The 22902-nt window shown below is 47.3% G+C and overlaps 1 protein-coding gene across 5 annotated transcripts in view; it reads left to right on the top strand.

The window, feature by feature from the left end:
- Positions 1 to 4588: 4588 nt before the first annotated feature.
- sgsm3 (small G protein signaling modulator 3) overlaps positions 4589 to 22902 on the top strand; it is a 34421-nt gene continuing 16107 nt past the window's right edge. For 2 of the 5 annotated variants that reach the window (XM_064315861.1, XM_064315865.1), the window contains exons 1-10: positions 4589 to 4764; positions 15283 to 15390; positions 15487 to 15572; positions 16377 to 16440; positions 17548 to 17759; positions 18445 to 18552; positions 19051 to 19194; positions 21676 to 21871; positions 22238 to 22383; positions 22711 to 22902. The exon at positions 22711 to 22902 is cut by the window's right edge and continues 42 nt beyond it. In XM_064315861.1, coding sequence (XP_064171931.1) covers positions 15384 to 15390; positions 15487 to 15572; positions 16377 to 16440; positions 17548 to 17759; positions 18445 to 18552; positions 19051 to 19194; positions 21676 to 21871; positions 22238 to 22383; positions 22711 to 22902 — 1155 coding nt within the window. In that variant the 5' untranslated portion in view covers positions 4589 to 4764; positions 15283 to 15383. Of the gene's footprint in view, positions 4765 to 5730; positions 5820 to 7565; positions 7976 to 8760; positions 8886 to 15282; positions 15391 to 15486; positions 15573 to 16376; positions 16441 to 17547; positions 17760 to 18444; positions 18553 to 19050; positions 19195 to 21675; positions 21872 to 22237; positions 22384 to 22710 lie in introns of those variants that run through there. The other 3 variants (XM_064315862.1, XM_064315864.1, XM_064315863.1) reach the window with 3 other exon arrangements.

The raw sequence follows: 22902 nt of genomic DNA, 5'->3' as shown, positions 1-22902 counted from the left end.
CTGCGCAGAGGGGCATCAAAGTGAGACGCTTGTGCTAGCTGCATGAGTTTCCTCCTCTGACGTCACCCAGGACTGCATCCAAGGGATAGCAGGCCCAAGCCTCGGCTATCAAAGACCTGTGTATGTGTGTGCATGTCTGTGCATGTGTGTGAGAGAGAGTGTGTGTGTGTGTGTGTGTGTGTGTGTGTGTGTGTGTGTGTGCTTGCTTACAGGCCTTAGCTTATGAATTGTGAAATGCAGGGGATCAGGAAATCGGGTCAGTTAGGGCACGCCCGGCGTTCCCTCACACAAGGCCTGTAATCGACAGCCGCAGCGGGCGGGCGCCCCTCCTCGTCACGGGGTCACGATTAGCTTCCTCCGTCCGGGAGGGGGCTCCGGGGCTTATTGGCGCTTTGGCGAAGCGGGTCGGCGCGCTGTGTCCTCTCGCGCTGCGGGTAGCCGCGCGGATCCAGCGGCGCGCGTGCGGCTCACCTGTTAAATAATCCAACAGCCCATCGACCTCACAGTGGCGGGAGTTAGCGGTGGGAGACTCCGCACGCTGCGTGTGTGCAGCTCAGAAGCTAGCAGCGGCAACCTCACACAGCCACAGCACCATTTCACCGGTTTAATCCCTGACCGTAGTATTCGGTGCCCTTTTCATACTTAAACAGAAGGTTTGGCTCTTCTCTCCCCCCCCCCCCCCTCATCCCTCCTCTGCTTGGGCTGCTGTTACATTTGGCTGTGCTCAAATGGCACTGAAATCAAGGCATATGTGTGATCTGCATGTGGCACTGAAAACAGCAGGCTGCATATCTGTGATCTTCAGCCTATTTTGTGCCTCATGTTCTTACATCCTTTAATAATTGAAATGCTATGGGATTTGGATGTGTTGGGGTAAGGGGGTTGCAGTTGCAGAATGGGGAAGGGGCACACTATCATGAAAGCAGTGCTCTTTTTATTTCTGTCTTAGGATATTGTTTATATTGACTATGCCCAGTACTGGCCCTAGGCACAGGCAGCGAGGGGTATTGGGAATGAGGGGCACAGGTATTGAGGACACAGGTATAGAGGGGCACAGGTATTAAGGGGCCCGGGTAATGAGGGGCACAGGCAGTGAGAGGCACGGGTAGTGAGGGGCACAGGTAGCCAGCAGAAACCAGAGGGGCACAGGTATTGAGGGGCACAGACAGCGAGAGGCATGGGTAATGAGGGGCCTGGGTTGCCTGCAGGAAGCTGTGTTATTCCAGAAGACATACACTAATGCAGTGAACCAGCTACTGGGATGATAAAAAATGAGAAATGGGCAGATTCTCCACATTCTAGAAAACATTCAATTTCATAATCTGCCTTGATTACTACATTCAGGAAAAATATTTGGCCAAACAGTGAAGAGTGGATGTTTGTATTAATAGTCTATTTATCAGAATATATCATAATTTATCAACATATCAGTTATCACATAAACCCCCTTGAAATTATATAGGTTGCTAAATCTATTTCATAAATAAGTTATACAAAATTCCCCTCAGATATGTATAAATGATTTATATGTGAATTATAAATGTTCATAAGTTATTAATAAATCCATGACAAAGTCCTTTGTAAATGATATCCTAAGGTTAAAAAACCTTAAAAAACAGGACTACACACACATCATCCAATCATTAAAAATTTACAGTACATATCTGCCATCTTTTCAAGGTTCCCTTTTGTTCCTAATTCATTTATGTTCATTTATGTTCTATCAAAATAGCTGATATCATTCTTAATAACTGGAGTTATCAGCTATCATCATCATCGTCATCATCATCATCATCATCACCACACTGCCAGTAAAAAATTGTTCCCTGCTGTAATGGTCCACATCTCACTATTGATGTGAGGGGTAAATATTCAGTTCTTATGAGGTCACTGTTCCAGATATATATCAGCTATATTGTTTTTCACCAGAACATTCTTTTCATCTGAGGTAAATACTGATGCAGTCTTGGCCTCCAGATTGAACCCAGTGATCTGGCTGTTGTGAGCTTACACCCCCTGCCTCACAGCTGCCTGGATTTCTGTTCTTTTTAGTCTTCTCTACTTCCTATGCTATCTGCTGCCATATTGATCCAGTTGAAATTAATGTTGATATCAAACTGAGACAAACTCTTGGAAGTACGCACCATGCAGTGAATCTGCCTTTCTATCTTTCCCTACTGCATGCACACACCCACACACACACACACACACACACACAATTCAAGCAGTATTTTTTTATCTCTCTCTCTCTCTCTCTCTCTCTCAACCTGGACACGGTATCAGATAAATCTGAACATATGGATAAAGAGTAAGAGGTTTGCTTTGAAGAGGAGCAAAGCAATATGTGACCAAAAAGTAAATTAAATCATGAAATTATTATTATTATTATTATTATTATTTGCGATATCACGAGATGCAGATGAACAGCAATTTCCTCTGTAACACTGCGCAGCACATGCGCAGTAGCGACACCTGCTGTTGAATATGATAATTGCGATACAATGTTGAGCTTCTTGAGGCGTGGGTGTCATGACGAGTCCCACTAGGAGTCATGTGACCGGAGCTCTGACTTCATGTCTCTGAAGTTGCAAAGGGATGTTTATCTCACCTCCTGTCCATCCGTTTGTTCGTTTTTCTCCTATTTTAGCACGTTGTGTTCTGCTGATGCTTCTTTATATCCCTTCATGTCATTGAGATGATAGCTCATCAGACCACTGCACAACCTAGAATGTGTTGAAATGTATTTGAACTCTTTCACAAAGACAGTGAGCAATGATGCACTTAGATTTTGACTGATGAAATTAGGGATAGTGCTCTTTGACAGGTTTCCAATGGTCATGAATGGGTATGAATTAATTGCTCACATTAAAGGTCCAGGAAACTGAATTCTTTGCTGATGTGTTGTTTTAATACTTTTCTGCATTCATAAATGACTAAGAAATATTTTTAAATAATTCTTTCAAAATAAGTAAGTAAATAAATAAATAAATAAAAGTATAAAAGCCTGTGCTGAAACTAGCTTCCTTGGTTAACTATACGATGGTAAAGCCTAGTTTATGTTGCTTTCTTTCATTTTGTCATAAAGTCATGTAAGGTTACTGCACTTACTGGCTCTAATCTTGCTAGCAATGAGGAATGGCTTGCACATGATGTGTCATACAGATATGACTGTTAATGAGCGCGGAAGACACACCCACCCTATCCTTGTCTGCTGAATAGGTCACCATAATCTAATAGTGTCTATTACAATTTAATGCCTATAATTGGGTTAAAAACTTGAAATAAATATTTAGAAGACAATCAATTGTCACTTCTGGGGAATATAACTGCAATTTGGATTCATTTGCCTGGACCTTTAATTACATCAACAGAAATGCAATGAAAGCTATTTGAGTTCTATTTGGACACATAGAGCTCCTCACAGTCTCCATATCCATCCCTTTATTGTGAAATATGCCAACATTTTGTAGCACTTGTTTTTGTGAAGTAGATGCCTGTGCTGTCACACATTTCCTCCTTTAATCCCACAGTTTATTTCTGTCTGCATCTTTATTTTCTCTTGACCAGTGGTTTCCAAACCCCTCCAGCCGGATCCAGGTATGTGATGTGTTCCACCTCAAGCACACCTTATGCAACTAATGCCTAGTGTACACTACAGGATTGTTAATGAAAATTTGGCAGTTTACAAGATCTTAAGAAAATCCACTGAAAATCCCCAGTCTTTGCATAAGTTTGGCACACACCTCTCTCTGGTCGTTGTTTAATGTTAGACGATGGGAGACTCAGTTACAGCTCTCCCGATTCAGTCTTAAACTAGTCTGCGACTCTTACGAGTATATCAACTGATTTGATCTTATCACACATCTTTGAGCATGGCTCATGTAGTGTGTGACCCCGTGTGACCATAGCCCGTGATTATGTGGGTGTTCCTTGAATGAAAATACCAGCGATTTGTATGAGAGGTGGTCATTAAATGTGAGATGTTCCCAGTTGTTAGGATTCTGTTAGGATTTTGAAAGTTGTTTAATGTACGCAAGGCATAATCAAGCCTTTGATCAGATGTGCTTGAGATGGAACACACCAAATACCTGGATCTGACTGGGAGTCCCCAGAGAGAGGCTTGTCCATGTCCTCCCAAATCCATGCTGAACACTGTAGTGTAGAACTAGGCATCAAAAATACAATGTAATATCAATAATTTAAAATGTAAAAAATCTGACTGGTGTCTTCTACACAGCTATGTAAAACTTTCTAAAACAAGTTTGTAACAAAAACAGTTGCAAAAAAGATATGCATTGAAACAGATCACGGAAATGTATGAAGCTGGCACACTGATTTATTCTGTGCAAAAGCAAGAAACATAGCACGTAGCTGTATGAAACATTAGACACAGATATTCTGTCCTGTTTCAGTGTGACTGGATATGCGTTTGGCGGAAGGATATTGAAGTTCTATTTTAGAGAATGTGGTAAAAAGGCAGGCGGTTCCGGGAGCCGGAACTGCTTCCGCACTGGGAAAACACTGGAAAAGTCCCATTGAGAACAGCGCAGGAATACAATATAAACAGCACGTCCCTTAGCAGGTGTGTGACGCAAAACAGGACGGGAGCAAACCGGAGATTGAATATTGCTAATGATAATAGCTATACAGTTATCCTGCTTGTCTTTTCTGTATTAGCCGTGGTTTGTTTTTTAAGAACTGGGATTTTAAAAGCACCGACTGTAGCGTTGCAAAACCTATGTGGAGAGACAACAAAATCGCAAGGTATCGCTATCATGCCGGCTATCCAGTTATTCTGTGCCGTTACTTGCTGTTTTTACCCCTATACCTCGCTATTTAGCTAGCTGATGTTATCTTATAATGTAATTTTCTAGGTGGGCAGGTAGCTAGCTAACTGTTGATTTGTGTGTCAGCGTTGACTTTTAGCCGGTATTTTATTGTAGCGTTGATATCAGGCATTGTCGTTTGGGAAAAAGAGCTAGTATGCTAGCATGGTAGCATATGCCACGTTCGAAAGCTAGCAAGCTACCTAGATAGCAAGGGGAAATTATCTATACGTCTACGATATAAAAATACCTATTTATGTATCAGGTCGCTGTAGCTGTAAACGTGAAAATCATCATAAACGATGGGGACTACGCACCAGTTTGGATAACGTTAGTCACCTAGGTAGATACAGTAGTTAGCTTTCCACATAGGTGCGCTGTGACAGCGGCTAAGTATAACTGGAGACACGTAGAAAGCGTATAGCTAACGTTTGCCAGCTAAAGTTTAACTTGGGCTGTCGATATCACAAAAATGTTATCAATATCGCAACTCCGCAGCGTACTGTATCAGTGATCGGTCATTGAGATGGGTGACTGCACAGCAACGGCGTTACTGTTACACAGTCATGGATCTCTCTTTAAAAAAAGCTAACGTTTCCTCGTTAACTGCGCAGGTGTAACGGCACCTGTAGTACACCTATCCCGGTATTATAGACATATGGTACATGGACACAGCTTGGTGGCACTCTCCATGTACCATATGTCATTAATACCGGGATAGATTCACGGAAGCCGGGACAGCAAACATCCAGGATAGCAAACTGTAGCTACGGATTGGCATGGCAACCAACGCAATTCATCTTAATGTTAAGCTTAATTTTAATAGCGGCCACAGTATATGATTTTGAACTAGCTTCTTATTGTTCGCAAGTCTGTAAAATTAATGCGTATTTTTTTGCCCTAGTGTCATTAATTTCTAACCTGCCTTCTACGCGTTATACGGAAGAAAAGGGTTGGATTGTTTGATCGGCACACTAGATATAGATTATTCAGGTAAGCCATATTTCAGTAATATAAAAGCATGATGTAGGGTTTTACATTTGCAATAGGAATAAATTATACAATTTCGATTTTGATTACTGACAGCATATTATGCATATGACAGTTCTGAAATAAGTCTGCGACTCCTTTTTGTGGCCTAACATATTTGTGTATGTGTGGGACAGAATTGTGTGGGGCAGGGAGAGTGAGGGCTCAGTTTTGAGAAATGTTGGAATGACGACATAATCAACAAGCAATTTGTGGTTTTTCGCTTGTGGTTAAAGGCATTTTTGACCCAGAAACTAGTATTTCCACGTTGTTGTTTGCACAGCGTGCCGGTGCAGTCGCATAACCTCACCACACCCTCCTGGCCTTTAATGAACCCTTCTGCTAATGCAAAACTCCCCAAGTGTTGGGCCCTTGTACATGGCCTTTGGTTAAAGACCCATTCTCATTGCGCTGTGATTTGATCTGGCCCACGAAAGAGGTCTGACTGACTGGGTGCTCCTAAGCAAGCTGTGGGTCCACTCGTTACAGGGTTTGGCAGAACCCTAACATCTGGTGCATTTGTTCCTGGTATCGTCTGGCCAAAGTAGTATCCCAGTGAGGACTTTGTGTGTTTTCAACATCTTCTGCATCTTTGTTTGTCCTGAAAACCAAGCATTTCCTCATAGTCATTTGTTGGTAGGTCAGTATTCAGACAGCATTGTGACCGTACGCCCCGCCTCACCCTCCGGCTCTTAACTGAAACCGTTTGCTTATGCAAAGCCAACAAGTGACATTCGCTCCCCTTTGAGCTGGTGTGGAAAAAAACAGCAGTCGCGTTTCACTGAATGTGGATACCCTCCTGTGCTGCTGGGATGGAACGGTAACCTTTCTGAAAGATTGAATTTATTGATTTTTGGGAACCAGCTGAAGTCCAGCAGCCCACAATTGGACACCTTGGCTTTTCTCTTCAAGGCTGCTACAAGTGGTGCCTCAATTCAAATCCAGTCTGTTTTTACAGTACAGGCCTGACACAGTGAGAATGTAGCTTCATTCATTTATTTTTAAATTTTAGAAATATTTCAGTAATTAATTAATTTGTCTCTTGTTCTTACCCAGGGGGACTTTCAGCATGTTGATATTAAGTGCTGAAATTAGTGCAAATTAAGAAATGTGACTTAAGTGCACTTAATGGTTTATGTTTGTGTATCATGTTTAAATTAATAATTCATTCTCATGAGCCATTACTTGTCATTTGAAAATACTGTTGCCAAAACACTATTTAGTGGCTCCTACTGGTGTTCACTTTGAAAGTGGAATGATTGTCTTTTTCAACAGATGAAGAAATGTTTTTTTTAAGGCATTTGGGAAGTGGGTAAGGGGAATGCCCCGTGCTTATAGAGAACTGAGAGTTTAGAACAGGGACTTTCATAAATGTAACCACTGACCACACACTTGGCCCTTATTTAGGCTACATTAACTTCTGTAACATCTGACTTCACGTAAAAAAAAAAAAGAAATACAGTGTAATGTGGTCCAGAATAAAGTCCCAACTTCAGTTTAATTAGTAATTATTCTTCCTCCTCCTCCTTTTTATTCTCCTTCTTCTCCTTAATTTTTCTGCTGATTAGGCCTACATCATCACAGATCCTCACTTACTTCTCCGAATCGCTTTCCTGCCTTTATTTCCTAAATGTACCTAAAATCAACGTCCGCCAATCAGAACGCTTTGTGAGTTCGAAGGTCACCGCCATGTTATTTGTTTTTTAACCGTGTGGAAGCAGCTGACCGCCTGCAGTGGGGTGGTGGGTAGGCTTTAGGAATCATCTACAGGGTCACTAGCTAAGCGTGATGTGAGCGGTTCTCACAGTGTTTCCATTAAAGGAAAAAACGACCACATTTGCTTAATCTATAGGGAATTGCGAATGTTGTTTTGGTAGTAATCCAATCCAGTACAGTCCAGCTCGATTCATTTTCAAGTTGTAAACTGTACCTTTTTAAAATTCTGTCACGCTCAGCGGAACCGGTCTTCTGATTTGCCAATGTAATGCACTTTCCGGAAAGCATGTCGCCACCACCTTGTGCCTTTCACAAGCAGTGACTCTGCGGCGTCACGCAGGTGCTTGAAGAAACAGAATCATGGACATTTCTGCACGCATTTCCTTCCCTGATCAAGTTTAAAGGTAGGAACATCGTACTGGTGTACTCGGTTGCTTGACTGACAGAGGACGCGTGCACATGCATACACAATGGATATTGAAAGTGCAGAGGTATTGATAAATGGCCAAGACCATGAATGCTGACGTCCATATTAAACAGGAGTGGAGTTCTTCCCGCCTGCACTGTCAGAAGTAATTATTATAAATCTGGATTATTTTTGGCGCTAATATTTTGTGCAGGATATTGCGCATATCATGCTGGGGGCATTTGGGTTGCTGTCTGTAGATGGGGACAAATACATTTTTTCCTTAATTTAAATTAAAAAATGTGAATTGTAGTGTAAATTTTCACAAGGTCAAAATCATCCTTTTTGAAACTAGCCTGTATTTTGCATTCAGAAAACAAAAGAAGACATTTGGAAATAATACTTGAGCTTAGGAGTGGTTCTTGTTGAATTTTAATCTAGTTTAAAACATGCTGGTCAGTGCAAACTTGGCAGTAGTTTGATATCTGTAATTTGGTAAGCCGCTTTTTTTTTTTTTTACATCAAAATTATTTGTAGTTGAGATTTGATACTGTCTCTTAGTAGCTTGTTTGAAAAAGTTGTGGAATGGTTTAAGACAGATTGCATTATCCCTACTGTTTTTCCACTTAACTCTGAAGGGCTTTTATCTTGTGCGTTAAATGCACAATGGTACTTTATTGTTGATTACAGAGTTTTGGCCCAGTGTCAGATGTTATCAGTGATGTTTACACAACTGTTTTGAAAGGAGGACATTTAAATTCTTGTAATTAGCCAGAGTTGTTTTGGTCGTTCATTGGTGGTTGAACATTAGACCAGCGTACGTTGATAAATGGGGTTTATCTGTATGCACAGGCCTTGTTTTTGAAACAGATGTTGAACAACAACTCCTTTGTAGCTCTCCCTAGCTGGTAAGCTCGTTGTCAGATTCTGTGCTTTGTTCGAATATGCTGCTCAGAATTTAGCGATAAATGTTATGTTTTTTCGTTTTTAATCACATGCACAAAGTGAGCTCCTAAGATATGGCGAACCATTGTCTTCTCAGATATGGGGAAAATGCAAAAAAAAACTTGGCATTTTTGTCTGAGCATACTAGACAATTCCTTGTAGGATTAGTCAGGGTGCAGCCCTGATTTCAGTGATTGAATGGCATTGTGTTGCCCTTTCTTGTTGTTCTGTCTCTGGGACAGTGCTGATTAACCAGTGCAACTGACCCGTCAGTACAGGCCATTGCAAATGGCACACTGATCTTTGAGAAAAGGGTGCTGTGTGGCTGTTAGGGACTAAAGCTGTGGTTTACTGAGGCTTCTTGTGCCTGTCTGTGCCTTCTCTTAAACCAGGAGAAGTGTAACGGCTAAAATGAATCCATTAGCCTGAATGTTCCCAGCTAGCAAAATGTGTTTTAGCGTATCTCTTGAGCTCCGGTTTAAGAAACTGTTAATCAGTCGTGCTGAGGGGGGGACAAGATTGGGTCATTGTGCTTGTGCTCGAAGGATTACCCTGATAGGTGAGCGGCTTTCTGAATTCTGCATTGTGTTATTGGTTAATCACAGTCTGCTGAAATGAATATGGGCTTCCTTTGAATTGTGTTTTCCTTTAATAGTTTTTCCCTTAATCTTATTAAAAGAACTCAGGTTATGCTTGATATCACTAGCTGTGTCTTTTAATCCTTCCTTTTAGTGGCTGTGTGTCTAAAGTTTCACCAATTAGGAGCCTGTTGATTGACCTCAGCCTTTCATTGATGAGTTATAACATTTTTGCCTCTTTTTTGGTAATTGTTTACAATATTGGACTTATTCTTCATGACATTCATAGGTATTTCTGACATAATGTGGCTTAAGAGGGTAAATAGTCCTTCAAAATTGAAAAGCGTAATTAAGTAAAAAAAGAAATGGCTTGTTAAAATTCTGGGATTGCAATTGTGGTTGGAATGAAAACCAGCATACACAGAGGGCCCCCTAGGACTAAGTTTGAGAACCACTGCTATATAGCCTAATATGGTTAACTGAAGCACACTTTGTTAGTATGTGATCAAGATGAAACAGACTGACACGGTGTTGGGGATGCCTGTGGGTAGATTCCCGTTTAAGCAGGGTAGCATTAGCCTAGCACCATGACTGAAAACATGGTATCTTTGTGAATTAAAAACGCGAATCGCGCTAATGGTTTGGAAGACCGTATTCCCGCCATGCTAATTGTCGGCTGTGGCTCTAGCCCTGACCATATTTCTTAGCGGTCTGCTGTTTTCCTGTAAGCCGAATGTGCTGCCTGCAGTTTGTTTGCATAAGGCCGTCTTTGCGGTCTCATACTGGAGTCTGCGCACTCAGAAATGAGTCAACCTGTTTGGGGAGTGGAATGGCGGCTCCAGCCAGTGTAGGAGCTGTGTCCTCTCTCCTGGTTCAGGCTCGTGACGCAGCCAGGAACCTGAGACGTACTGTATCAGCTCTTCTGACCTGCATATTGATGTGTGCTCATTTTCTTGGACTGTTGACCAGCTGGTTTAAAACCTCAGGCTATAATAACAATATCTGCCTAACCTAATTATTTGCTCTGATAGATTGTCCGTTATCCTGCCTATTAGCATTTAGCTTATGTTTAACTATTGATGCCGGGCTGGCCAGCCAAGGATGCCCCCCCTCCCCCCTCCTTCTTCTTGCAGGCCGCGAGTCCACTCTGCTGCCCGCCCCCCCCCCTCTCACGGTCCAGGGGAAGGCTGTGCTCTTTGTGCTTCTGCGGTCTGAAACGAGAACTCAGATGAATGGGCTGCCGTGTGCAGTGCGTCATGGGCTTGGGGGGGGGGGGGGGGGGGCAGGGTGATTGTAATTCAGGTGGTGAGGAGCAGCAGGCTGCTGCCTGACGTCAGTGGGGGGGGGGGGGGGTGGAACAGAGCCAGTGCGTCTGAGACAGCGGACAGCGGGGGGGGGGGCTAGAGAGGGCTAGGGAGACTTCAGGAAACAACATGAGAATGAGAACCTTCGAGTAAGAGAATGAGAGAGTGAAAGAGCATGATGGGATGAGAATGAGAGAAGGAGAGCGTGACAGTGAGCAACAGAAGGAGAGGCAGAGAGAGGGGGCGGGTGGGGGGGTGTATATCATCACTCCAGAATCCTGTCATGGCGGGCGGGTCAGACCAGGGCTGGGCTGATTGATACCTGCAGGGCCCAGCGTCAGTCAGCACGTCAGTCAGTGTGTCAGTCAGCGTGTCAGTCAGCACGTCAGTCAGCGTGTCAGTCAGCGCGTCAGTCAGCGCGTCAGTCAGCGCGTCAGTCAGCGTGTCAGTCAGCGTGTCAGTCAGCGTGTCAGTCAGCGCGTCAGTCAGCGCGTCAGTCAGCGCGTCAGTCAGCGTGTCAGTCAGCGTGTCAGTCAGCGCGTCAGTCAGCGTGTCAGTCAGCGCGTCAGTCAGCGCGTCAGTCAGCGTGTCAGTCATCCACCCAGGCGCTGCTCGCTGAGCGCAGCTATTACCCGGCCGTCTGGCTCCTGATTGGCTCGCCGCCGACGTGCAGTCAGGCCGCTGCGCTTCGGTCGCGGTGCTAATTCCGCCGCTCGTCAGTCACCACGGGACGGTCAGCGCGGGACCGCCGCTCCCCGGCCCCCTCTGCCATTTCCTCGTCCCGTTTTTGTCCTGATGTTTGAAGAGCCGAAGTGACAGAGCACCGATTGGTCTGGCGGATCAAGCTGGATGTGCTTCCATTTGATGTATCGCTGGCCTGTTCCCGTACAGGCGACGTGATTGGCTAACCCAGCCTAACCCAGCCTAAAAGAATCCCATCAGTTACGCAGCTGCAAGAAAACAGAACAAAGTACTGTATATAAATTCTGCAGTGCAAAGCGGATGACCTGGGCCTATGTTGTAAAGATGAGGAGTAATCAGCCTTGTCCCTGGAGAGCTACAGGCTAATTACAGTTATGCTAGTTACAGTTTTCACCCTAAAATCAGTGGCTGAGTTCCACTGAAGAGCCAGGCGAGGTGGATTAATAATCTACATGAATGCCTTAAACTGAGCTCAGTGCAGAGCAGCAGTGGAAATGAGCGGACGCTGGGCTTTCTAAGGGCCAGGGCTGTGTTATAGAGCGGACGCTGGGCTTTCTAAGGGCCAGGGCTGTGGAGCCCTGTTATAGATTAACAGTGAGGGGTGTAGAAGGGTGGAGGGTGTGAGTGCTGGTAGTCACGGGAGGGTAAGGAGTTTCCCTTACTGTCATTCACATGGCCTGCAGTTCATCCCAGAGGTTTCAGTGGTTTCTGGGTAACGGGAGCCCGCTTTCCCTACCTCGGAACTCCCGGTGCATTCTGGGTAATGCGAGGTTTTTTTTGTCACTGCTATCGGGGCACTCCCAGGCGGAGCGCTTGCCAAAGAGGGCGTGGAGGGGGAGCTGTGTAAAGATTGGCTGACACACCTACCTGAGACTGTTAAGTAGCACTACAGTTTGCTTTTCTCTTTTTTTTGTTTTTTGTCAAAGGAGGGGCTTCCTGAACTCTTTAATCTCCTGAAAGCACCACCCTCTGAGGCCCCCACCTAAAAATAGTTTGCTGAGAAAGGGTTTTTGTGTGCAGCGCACTGGGAGGTATCGTTGTTCTGTTCGTCTGATGTGCACAGGCAGAAAGTTGTCTGTTGCAAGGCGAAGGCTCGTTACGATTCGTAATATTTAAAAATAACTTGCCGAACAGGCCCGCTTGTTTGTGTGAAACACGTTTTTTGCATTTTAACTTTGCATAGTTTGCATGGTGATTATTTGTGGCGTCGGAGTCCCACGCGTTTCTGCCCGTGACGCTCGTTCCGAATCCAGGGTTGATTTGTCCCTGACGCGGAGGGTTGGGACTGACGCTAATTACCTGCGTGCTTTTTGTTCGGCGTACTGCTGGAGTTATTTTGGCTGCCAAGCGGCCACGCGCGCGAACGTCCGCGCCGGTTGCCGGGAGACTGAAGACGGTAGTTGGCGCTAAGATGCCAGCCGGCCCGAGGCAGAGCGTTTGGCTGCAGCCCCCGTCTCCTCTCTCTTCTTTCCTTTTTTTCTTCTTCGTCTTCCCGTTGCCCGTTTACGTTTCCACGGGGACGAGGAGGGCAATGCAAATCGGCCTCTGAAGCACTGTTGTGAGATGCGGAGATAATGAGAGCTGATTTTCCCCTTGCTCGCCCGGCTTTGCTTCGACATTTTAAATCCCCTTCATTGTTTGAACAGACACCCCCCCCCCTACCCCCCTACCCCCTCGGGGAGATTGATTGGCGATGACTGATGAGGGAGCTTGACGAATTTTATCGGAAGATGCGTTCTGGTGAATGTCACCTTGTGAGTCCGGGGAGAAGCATCTCAAAATACCCAGGAAGAGCACGGCGAGTGTCTGCTGTGTGGCGAGTGATGCTTTTCTTTTAGGGCCGTGTACATTCAGGCCCGGTTCTGTATGAAAGGGCCACCTCATCCCAAGAGAAGGCTGATTAACGGGTTGTTTTTGTCTGAGCCCGGCTAGGTCACGAGGTCTCTGTTTATCTTGGTTTCTGTGGCGGGAAGGCGGCTGACGGTCGATTTGCGAGCGGACTCACAGACCGTGACCCCAGCGTGTCGTAAGGCCGTGACCCAAATCTGCAAGCTGGGGGGGTCGCGTCAGCACCTTTTTTTTTTCCTGACTGGCCTGGGATTGACCCCTGACCCGCATACCTGAGGACAGGTGTGGTAACTGTGGCACACGGAGTGTTTAACCGTGTGAGTCAGGATGAAGGCCACCAGCCGCAGCAGCCTTACGGCTGGGGCCTTAAGTTTGGTCTGTGACTCTGCTGTTGCGTTTTGGGCGACGTCTTTTCAGCCCTGATTACTTTAGAGCAGTATCCAGCTGCACATGTGAATCACACTAGGAACCGTCAGCCTCTCTCAGCACCAGCGCAGTGAGTGATATGCATGCAGAGCCTTATCTCCTCAGGAGCCTGGCTGAGTATTGAGTGCTGAGTATTGAGTTCCGTGTGAGTCACTGCTCAGTAATTCCTTTGGCCTTCTTCTATTTGACTTCTGTTGAATTTAATGAGAATTGTACACATACCCATATGGCAGGTTTCACCCACTGTGCATATTAGTGTTGAGGCCTATAGGCACTGTGGTACCCCAGTCTAGCAAGTCAAAATAAATCTGGGTGAGTCATTCACTTAGGCTATTCATAGTTTCCTTATATGAGCAGTTAGGCTTCTCTGGTTATTACAGTACTTTCCTTCAACTCATTTGTGTGAAATGAAGTTCCCATTTCTCCCCCACACACGCGCGCACGTACGCACGCACGCACGCACGCACGCAGCCTCACATTCCAGGAGAAACGTGGGCCACAGCACAACAGATAAGATTTTTAAATGTGTGATCAGTCAATTTTTTATTCTCCAGTGAAGTTGCTGGCTCTGTCCCAGGGAGGAGGAACTGCATTTACTAAGTGCTGGCCAGTAATTGATGAGTTTTCATAGATGGTTCCAAGAGTGATAAAAGGGTGCTTTTTAAACTTCTCTCGCCAGAGGATGCTTTATGTTGCCGCAGTGTTGGCAGCGGCAAGAAAGAAAGTACAAGTATGAAAGCAAGATGAGCACCAACTTGTGTGTTCTCAGCTATTTAATTAGAATCTGTCTAGTTCTGTTTTTGGCATTTATAAGTGAAATATACATTCTTTCAAACAATACTTTGGGATTTGGAAGATTACATTTTCGCACAAAAATGTCAGTTTTGCAAAAATGCCAGTGCCATCTCAGGTTTGTGATTTCAGCACTCCTGTGGCTGCAGCTTGCAACGTCAGCACCAGCCAGATTTGCGTCATCCTCCACGACCGACGCTTTATACATTTACACGGCCCTGGGATGGACCTGAGTCGATGGTTGCGATGGCCTCTACATATTTAAAAAAATAACCATGGATGCTGGGGGTGTGTGTACAGGCATGATGCCAGCCTCTGGTGTACAGAATGGGGCCTGCGTTCCTTTTCATTTAGGAAGTAAAAACCCAGTGACCATACAAAAAAAAGATCCATACTAAAAGCTCTTGTGTTAAATTGTTATGCTAAGCGGACCCCAGGATCGTGGACAGGGCTCAGCATATGAGGAACAAGAAGAATGGAAAGCCTGTGTGTTCAGACAGGCAGGCCTGACTCTAGCGGGCCCCCCGTGCCCTCCCCCACCCCTCTGTGCAAGCCTAATCTGGGTGGAGCAGTTTCCTGTGGTTTACTGTGGGGTGGTTTCGCTCCTAACTTTGTTTTAAGGTTGTTGCAATGACAACGGTCTATACAGAACACAATGGCTATTCAAAAAACGCGTTCACTGATTTTCTTGGTTTTGTTCGTTTGTCCAGAGTCGGCGCTCGTGGACGGACCCTCCCCCTCACCCCCCCCACCTGAGCGCTCAGGACCTGTGTGAATCCCTGTGGTTTGTCACGCCGGTTCCTCCCGCAGCATGTCAGGTGAGCACTCAGAGTCCCGGCTGTTGGTGTCCGGTGTCCGGATTCCAGTCGACACTGCCCCTCACCGCCACCGCTGTCTTCCCCTTTGTGTTCCAGGAAGCTTCACTCCGGCCCCTGGGGGCCCCTTTTCAGCATTAACTCCCAGCATGTGGCCTCAGGACCTACTGGCCAAGTACTACCAGGTACAGATTCAGCGCCTTCATGTTAACCCCCCCCCCCCCCCACAGCATTCAGGGGTTCTAGGCTATGAGCAGCTTATAGTGTGCTTGGTACTTTTCATACCAGAGTACCCCCGTGTGAGGAGTGTGCCTGTTTTCACACGACAGCCTAATCTCATGTGATGTCATGTCATTAACATCATTCAAACAGAGCGTACGACGTTAGGTTGTGAAAACGACCAGACTCCTCCAGGCTGCTTTCCTGCAGTCATGATGAGCCACAATCTCTGCCTAGTCGAGGATGTTACTGCGGCTTCTGGTGTTGATGTTAAATTACCAGCAAAAAATCCATACAGCAGCACCTCATAAAAGCAAGTGCCATTTAAATAGCGTGATGCTGTCAATTAGCATAAATGGCGGTTTACAGTTCCTACCCTAGGGCTACATTTTATCCTGCTGAGTGGCAGGGGTATAGTTTTTACTGCTAATGCACAGGAGTCAAGGAGCATCATTTAAGAGTTCTTCATAGTCAATAATTTTATCGTTTGCTAATGAATGCAAACATAAGCTTTTTTTCCTTCACAAGTGAGGTTTGGGAGCTGCTAAACTTGCGTGTTTGTGTGCATGTGTGCTTGCATGCGTGCGTGTGTGTGTGTGTGTGTGTGTGTGCCCGCCAGTGCGCTTGAGTGAGGACAGCTCCACCCTTAAGCCTTGCATTTGTTTATTAGTTGCAGATCCAAACGTTAATGATGACTGACTCGTTTGTTTGTTGATAGCTGCAGTGGAGCAGACTTCTTATTGGTGGGTCTCGGTGTGTTTTCCCTGCAGAAGGACTCCCCGGATGAACCGGAACCCCAGTACGATGAGTTCGGTTTCCGGATTGACAGCGAAGGTGGGCGGACGGCCATGTGCTTTTCCCTGACCCCTGTGTGAATCGAATCTTTCTCTGTGGTGCGGTTTGGACGAGACCAAAACTTTTTATTGGCTTACTGCGGCCAGAATGTTTGACCTGGCATTTATCTTTTTAATGCATCTTTTGGTCGCAGTACTCTCAAGATGATTCGTGCCAAATTTCAAGGAGATCCGTCTCAACGGTATCGTCGGAGATGTTTAGAATGTCTTCGTTCAAAAAATTCTAAATGGCGGAAAATCCAACATGACTCCATCCAGGCCAAACTGCTCCCAAATGATTTCCCAGCACCACTGAACACCAGTGCCAAGTGCGGCGGCTAGGGTTCTGGTTGCACGTTTGATCGAGTCCAAGTCAAAATAAGGGTGTGGTCCATGACCCTAAGGGAGGAGACCATGTGTGCAGCTGCTTTGCGTGCCGGCGTGCGTGTGAGGACTTCAGCTGTGCACGCGTGTGCGATGACGCCACTCCCTGTGGACGTTTGGCGTGTGCGTGTCCGTGTATGAGGGATGAGTCTCTTTGCACACTCAGATGAAGTTTGGTAGCTCTTTGAAGATGAGCTGAGTGGAATCTCTGCATTTGTGTACAGAGGTTTGGATTAAATGTAAACGTGCTGGTGCCCTACAGATGTTTAGTCTACAAGCTGTAGGCTAATATTTAATCTGTGAATTAGGGCTGTATATATATATATATAGGTGTATAGGTGATCTTTTGTCATTTTTTCTGTAATCACACCTGATGCGATAGCAAACAACCACGCGTCAGGCGATGTGAAATGCTTTTGGGGAAAAAAAAAACATAATCACTGATATCTATTGGGTGCTGAGAAAAGCCAATCAGCTTCCATGTTATTGAAAAAAGAAATTACATGGTCAGTGTTAAAGCTGTACAGCCTTGCTACTGATTGGCTGCCAGTTATTCTTATGATATTTTAAAAAAAAGACATGATTCAGTGTATGCTGCCCAATGCAAATGCTTTGTTGGCTGTAGCTGTAGCTGTCCTGCCTTTGAGCAGCAGGATTATGGGATGGATTCTGGGTCACCGGGTCACTGGACCTCTCTGTGAGCGTTGTTGTCCTCGTGTCGCAGACGGCGTGGAGCTCCAGGAGGGCGTGGTCCGAGAGGGCGGGCCCCAGCGTGAGGACCCCCAGCAGAGGCTGCGCTGGCAGGCTCACCTGGAGTTCACCCACAACCACACGGTGGGGGACCTGACCTGGGACCTGATCTCGCCCTGCCTGCCCCGCTCCGACCGGCTGAGGGCGCTGGTGCTGGGGGGCATCCCGCACAGCATGAGGCCGCAGGTGGGCACGGACCGGGCACAGACGCGGCACTGACGGGACAGGGACGGGGCACGGGGGAGTGGGGGGCACGGACGGGGCACCAACAGGACACAGATGGGCACAGATTCGGCGCAACATGGACCTTCTCTCTATGCAGACGCATTTAATGTTTGTGACGCGAACTGTATAACTATAGTTTCCGTCCTGCTGATGGCAGACTGCTGGAGATGTGTAACTGAACTGGCTCATTTTGTATGCAGAAGTAGCCCAGGGCTGAATTTATGGACACAGAAAGCCTTCAGTCTGGATGTTATGGCAGCTATGTGTTAATAATGTGTACTAGCAGATAATGGATGTCCAGGGTTTATATCATCATGGAAGCAGGGCGAAGTATGCCGGAATAAAGACAGTGATGCAGTTTAGTTTAATCTATTTTCTCTTTCTCCCCTTTTCCCTCTTCTCTCCCTCCCTCCCGCCTCACTCTCCCTCTCCCCCCACTCCCCTTCTCTCTCTCTCTCTCTCTCTCCCTCCCTCCCTCCTCCGCCTCTCTCTCCCTCTCCTCCCTCCCTTCTCTCTGTCTCTCTCTCCCTCCCTCTCTCTCTCTCTCTCTCTCTCTCTCTCCCTCCCTCTCTCTCTCCTCCTCTCTCTCTCTCCCTCCCTCTCCCTCTCTCTCCCTCTCTCTCCCCCTCTCCCTCCCTCCCTCCAGCTGTGGATGCGTCTGTCTGGCGCTCTGCAGAAGAAGCGCACGTCGGAGATCTCCTACAGAGAGATCATTAAGAACAGCTCTAACGATGACACCACCGCTGCTAAGCAGGTACTGCAGAGCCCGAGCGCAGCAGGGGAGCGCCTCGCCCTTACTGCCTAACGGAGCGTGGGACATAAATCCCTATTTCTGCCCTCCCTCCCTCCCTCTTCATCTTACTCACTTCATTCGGTTTTATGGTTTGGCAAGCGTGCACATAAATTACCAATCCGTATTCAGAGATGACTAATTGCCCATAACGGATAACAAACTGTACTGCAATATTTACGTTAATAATAAAGAAGATACGAAAGCACGGTGTCATGACATATACATAAAAGTGGTCTTTATTTTATTTCTGTGTTTTATTGGTTATAGTCATGGAAGTGGAGGTGATTATACTGGAATAAAGGTGGAGTTTGACTCTCTCTCTCTCGTTCTCTCTTGCTGTGTCTCTTGCTCTCTCTCACTGTCTCTCGCTATCTCTCCTGCTGTCTCTCTCTCTCTCTCACTCTCTCTCTCTTGCTGTCTCTCTCTCTCCCCCTCTCTCTCTCTCTCTCTCTCTCTCAGATTGAGAAGGATCTGCTGCGCACCATGCCCACTAACGCGTGCTTCAGTAGCCTGCTCAGCGTTGGCGTTCCCAGGCTACGGCGGGTGTTGCGGGGGCTGGCGTGGCTCTACCCGGACATCGGGTACTGCCAGGGCACCGGCATGGTGAGCGCCACAACCGCCAAGGAACACGCCCCCGAGCACATTCCCCCGCTGCCGTGCCCTGGCGCAGAGCGGAGTGCTTTACCTGAGCTGCTTCAGGGAAATATTCTGCTGTATGTAAAAGAGCTCCAGCTAAATGCCTGAAGGGAAATGCCTCTCTGTGCTGTGAGCACCATGCAAGCAGCAGGGAACCCAGCACCAGCGTGCAACCCAACAGGGGGAACCCAGCATCAGAGTGCAACCCAACAGGGGGAAACCAGCACCAGAGTGCAACCCAACAGGGGGAACCCAGCACCAGAGTGCAACCCAACAGGGGAAACCAGCACCAGAGTGCAACCCAACAGGGGGAACCCAGCAGCATGGTAGAACCCAGCATCAGGGTGGAACCCAACAGGGGGAACCCAGCAGCATGGTAGAACCCAGCATCAGGGTGGAACCCAACAGGGGGAACCCAGCATCCGGGTGGAACCCAGCAGTATGGTAGAACCCAGCATCAGGGTCGAACCCAACATAGGAAACCCAGCATCAGGGTGTAACCCAGCAGGGGGAGCGTGGGTGGATACGGGCAGCGGAGCCAGAATAAATCTGCTCTCGCATCACTCCGGAAACAAACAGAGATTCCGTTAATCATGTGAAGAATGCTCGGAGCTTCATGGCCTTTTTTTCCAGTGGATGAATTGGACTTGAGTTCCCTAACTGAGCTGCTTTAGAGTGGAGCTGGCCTCGAGTCCCGGCGAGAGGCGCAGATAATGGTGCGGAACGGCGGCGGAATGTCCACGCCGTGCCGGATCCTTCCCAGTCTTCAAAGTGAAAAATCTCTCCGTGTGAAGTGTGGTTTTGTGCGAGCCGTTTTCGAGTGGAGACCTGCTGGTCTGCGCTCAGTCTGAGCGGCTGTAGCGAACGGCGGCATTGACCTGCGCGCATTGTCCTGCTCCGGGCTCGGTCTGGCCCGCTCTCCCTGCCTGCGGACACCAGCACCAGCTCTGAATGGATCACAATGACACCCCTCTCCAGATCTGATGAGACCCTGATGGTCCTACGCTCAGTCGGGCTCTGTTTATGAAGCTGTCTTAGTGTGCTTTAAAGAGTAGCCACACTCGCTGTTAAACCCTGCTTCTGCCTACTGCACAGTTTTGAAAAATGCTTCCTGGGGTGGGTGGAGTTGGTGTGTCCATTCATTTGCATGAAGTATTCTATATGCAAATGTATTTGCGTCTAGCTCCTGAAACTCGGATCACGCTGTCAAACTAGGCGTTGGAGATCATGTATGATCATTATTTCAGAAATGTTGAAATGGCATGCATTTAAATTTTTCATTATAAAATAGGCGTACAAACATGTTTACAGCTATAAATAAGTGATGTAGGGTGTAATTACCCTTTGAGAGCATTTAGCAGACCACTTTACACAACTTTTCTTTTGCATTTTTACACAGTAACCATTCATATAGCTGGATATGCAGTTAAGGTTAGGTACGTTGCTTCAGGGAACAATGGCAGAGTCCTACCAGGGAATCGAACCTGCAACAACAAGCCCAGTTATTTACCGATTATACTACCCTGCCACCATCTTGGTTAAAGATGGCTGCTGTCTGGAACAGAGACGGTAGTGTTGTCAGTGTTGAACGCAGCTGCTGTAGGTAGTAAGAGTGGGTACGTGACCTCAGAAAGGGGAGGATCTCAGAGTTATCTGGTTGCCCCCCTGCCCCTGGAGACCATGCTACCTGGTAACTGTTGCTTAGGAGCAGGCGGTCCAAACTCTGTTGGCACTCGAAATAAATCCTCTCCGGTCCCTTGTGTGGGTGGAAGAGGAGACAGGAAACACTCCTGCTTCGAAAATGACGTACGCACACACGCACACGCACACACACACACACACACACACCGTAACTGCCTCTCCCAGAAAACACCGGCTGTTTTGGGGGCTTAGACAGTACGGAGCAGAGAGTCCTTATCGCCCCCTGCAGCAGCTGCTTAAGTCTTGGCCCCTTGTGTAGAAGCCTTTGTCAGCCAGTGAAGCAGGAAGTGTGTATTGTTTGTAGTGGGAGATGTTGCAACAGCATCTCTTTGTTGCAGTTCTAATGTATGTGTGCTTCTTTAGGCAGTGGGTACACAAAGTTGCCTATTTTCCGTTTCCCTTGGTAACTTTAATCATTCTCTCCTCTTTTCATCTCCCACCCACTTTTTCCTGTCTCCCTTCTGCTTCTACCCTTCCCCCTACTCTCTCTCTCTTCTCCCTCTGTTGTTTATGTAATTCCCCCTTCTCTCACTATTTCTCTCACACTCCTTTTCTTCTCTTCTCCCTTTTATTTTCACATCTCCATCTCTCAATATTCATCTCATCTCTCTTCCCCCTTTTTGTTTTCCTCTCTCCTCTTCTCCTGTCCCCATTTTTCCCTGTCCTCGCTCCTTCGCTGTTTCTCTCTCTCCTCTCTCCACCCTGTTTCTCTCCCCCCTCCTCCCGTTTCTCTCCTCCCTCTCTCAGGTGGTGTCGTGCCTGCTGCTGTTTGTGGAGGAGGAGGACGCTCTGTGGATGATGTGCGCTCTGATAGAGGACCTCCTGCCCCCGTCCTACTTCTCCTCCACCCTGCTGGGGGTGCAGACGGATCAGCGGGTGCTCCGGCAGCTCATCGTGCAGTACCTGCCCCGCCTGGACCGGCTGCTGCAGGAGCACGACATCGGTGCGGGCGGGGCCACGGGGGGCGGGGCTCTGGGTGCGCAGTGACTTTGTGGGGGTGGATGGAGCTGGGTGCCGGCAGCTCTGGGTCGAGGCTGGCTGATCCTGTAGGCAGTCGAGCACGAATCGTTGGGGAGTGCGGCATTAAGGGGGCTTGGTGCTGCAGGGATGGTTCTGGTAGTCCCTAGATGAAGGGGTGGTTGGGCGATGGCTGCCATTAAAGGGGATGTCTGTGCACATTAAAGGGGATGTGCTGTGCATTAAAGGGGATGTTCTTTGCTTTAAAGGGGATGTTCTGGTAGTCCCCTACATTAAAGGGGATGTGCTGTGCATTAAAGGGGATGTTCAGTCTGTTTCATTGTCTCTGCAGAGCTGTCTCTCATCACCCTGCACTGGTTCCTCACCTCCTTCGCCAGTGTTGTGGACATCCGCGTGCTCCTGCGCATCTGGGACCTGCTCTTCTACGAGGGCTCCGTGGTGCTCTTCCAGGTCACACTGGGCATGCTCAAATTCAAGGTGGAGCAAACACTTCCCTGCTCACTACGATTGGCTCCTTCACCCTCTCCCTTTCATGCCATTTTTCATTCTGTTAGTTTTCCGAGACTCATCATTTAACGTCTGCCGTTATCTTCTGCACAGATCACTCATTCATTCCCGCATTTGCACACACGTTGTTTCATTCACCCATTTTCTACAGCTCACTCATTCATTCATACATAATCTATCCTACAGTCTCTTTCGTTTCACATGAAACTGTTCAGCACATTGTTGAAATAGTTGTCAGTCCTCCTCCCTGATTGGTCAGTGTGTAACCCCACCCCCTCCTTCTCGTGATTGGTCCAGGAGGAGGAGCTTGTGTCCTCAGAGAACTCGGCCTCCATTTTCAACACGCTGTCGGACCTGCCCAGCCAGCTGCAGGACGGGGCGGTGGTGCTGGGGGAGGCGGTGCGTCTGGCGGGGTCGCTGTCCCAGGAGAACCTGGAGGCGCAGCGTCACAAGCACCTGGCCTACATCCTGGCCGAGCAGGCGCAGCTC

This window comes from Anguilla rostrata, chromosome 17, assembly GCF_018555375.3.
Source record: "Anguilla rostrata isolate EN2019 chromosome 17, ASM1855537v3, whole genome shotgun sequence".
NCBI classification, from domain to species: Eukaryota; Metazoa; Chordata; class Actinopteri; order Anguilliformes; family Anguillidae; genus Anguilla; species Anguilla rostrata.
Note: the sequence above shows the minus strand (reverse complement) of the source record. Positions and strands in the feature narration are given on the sequence as shown.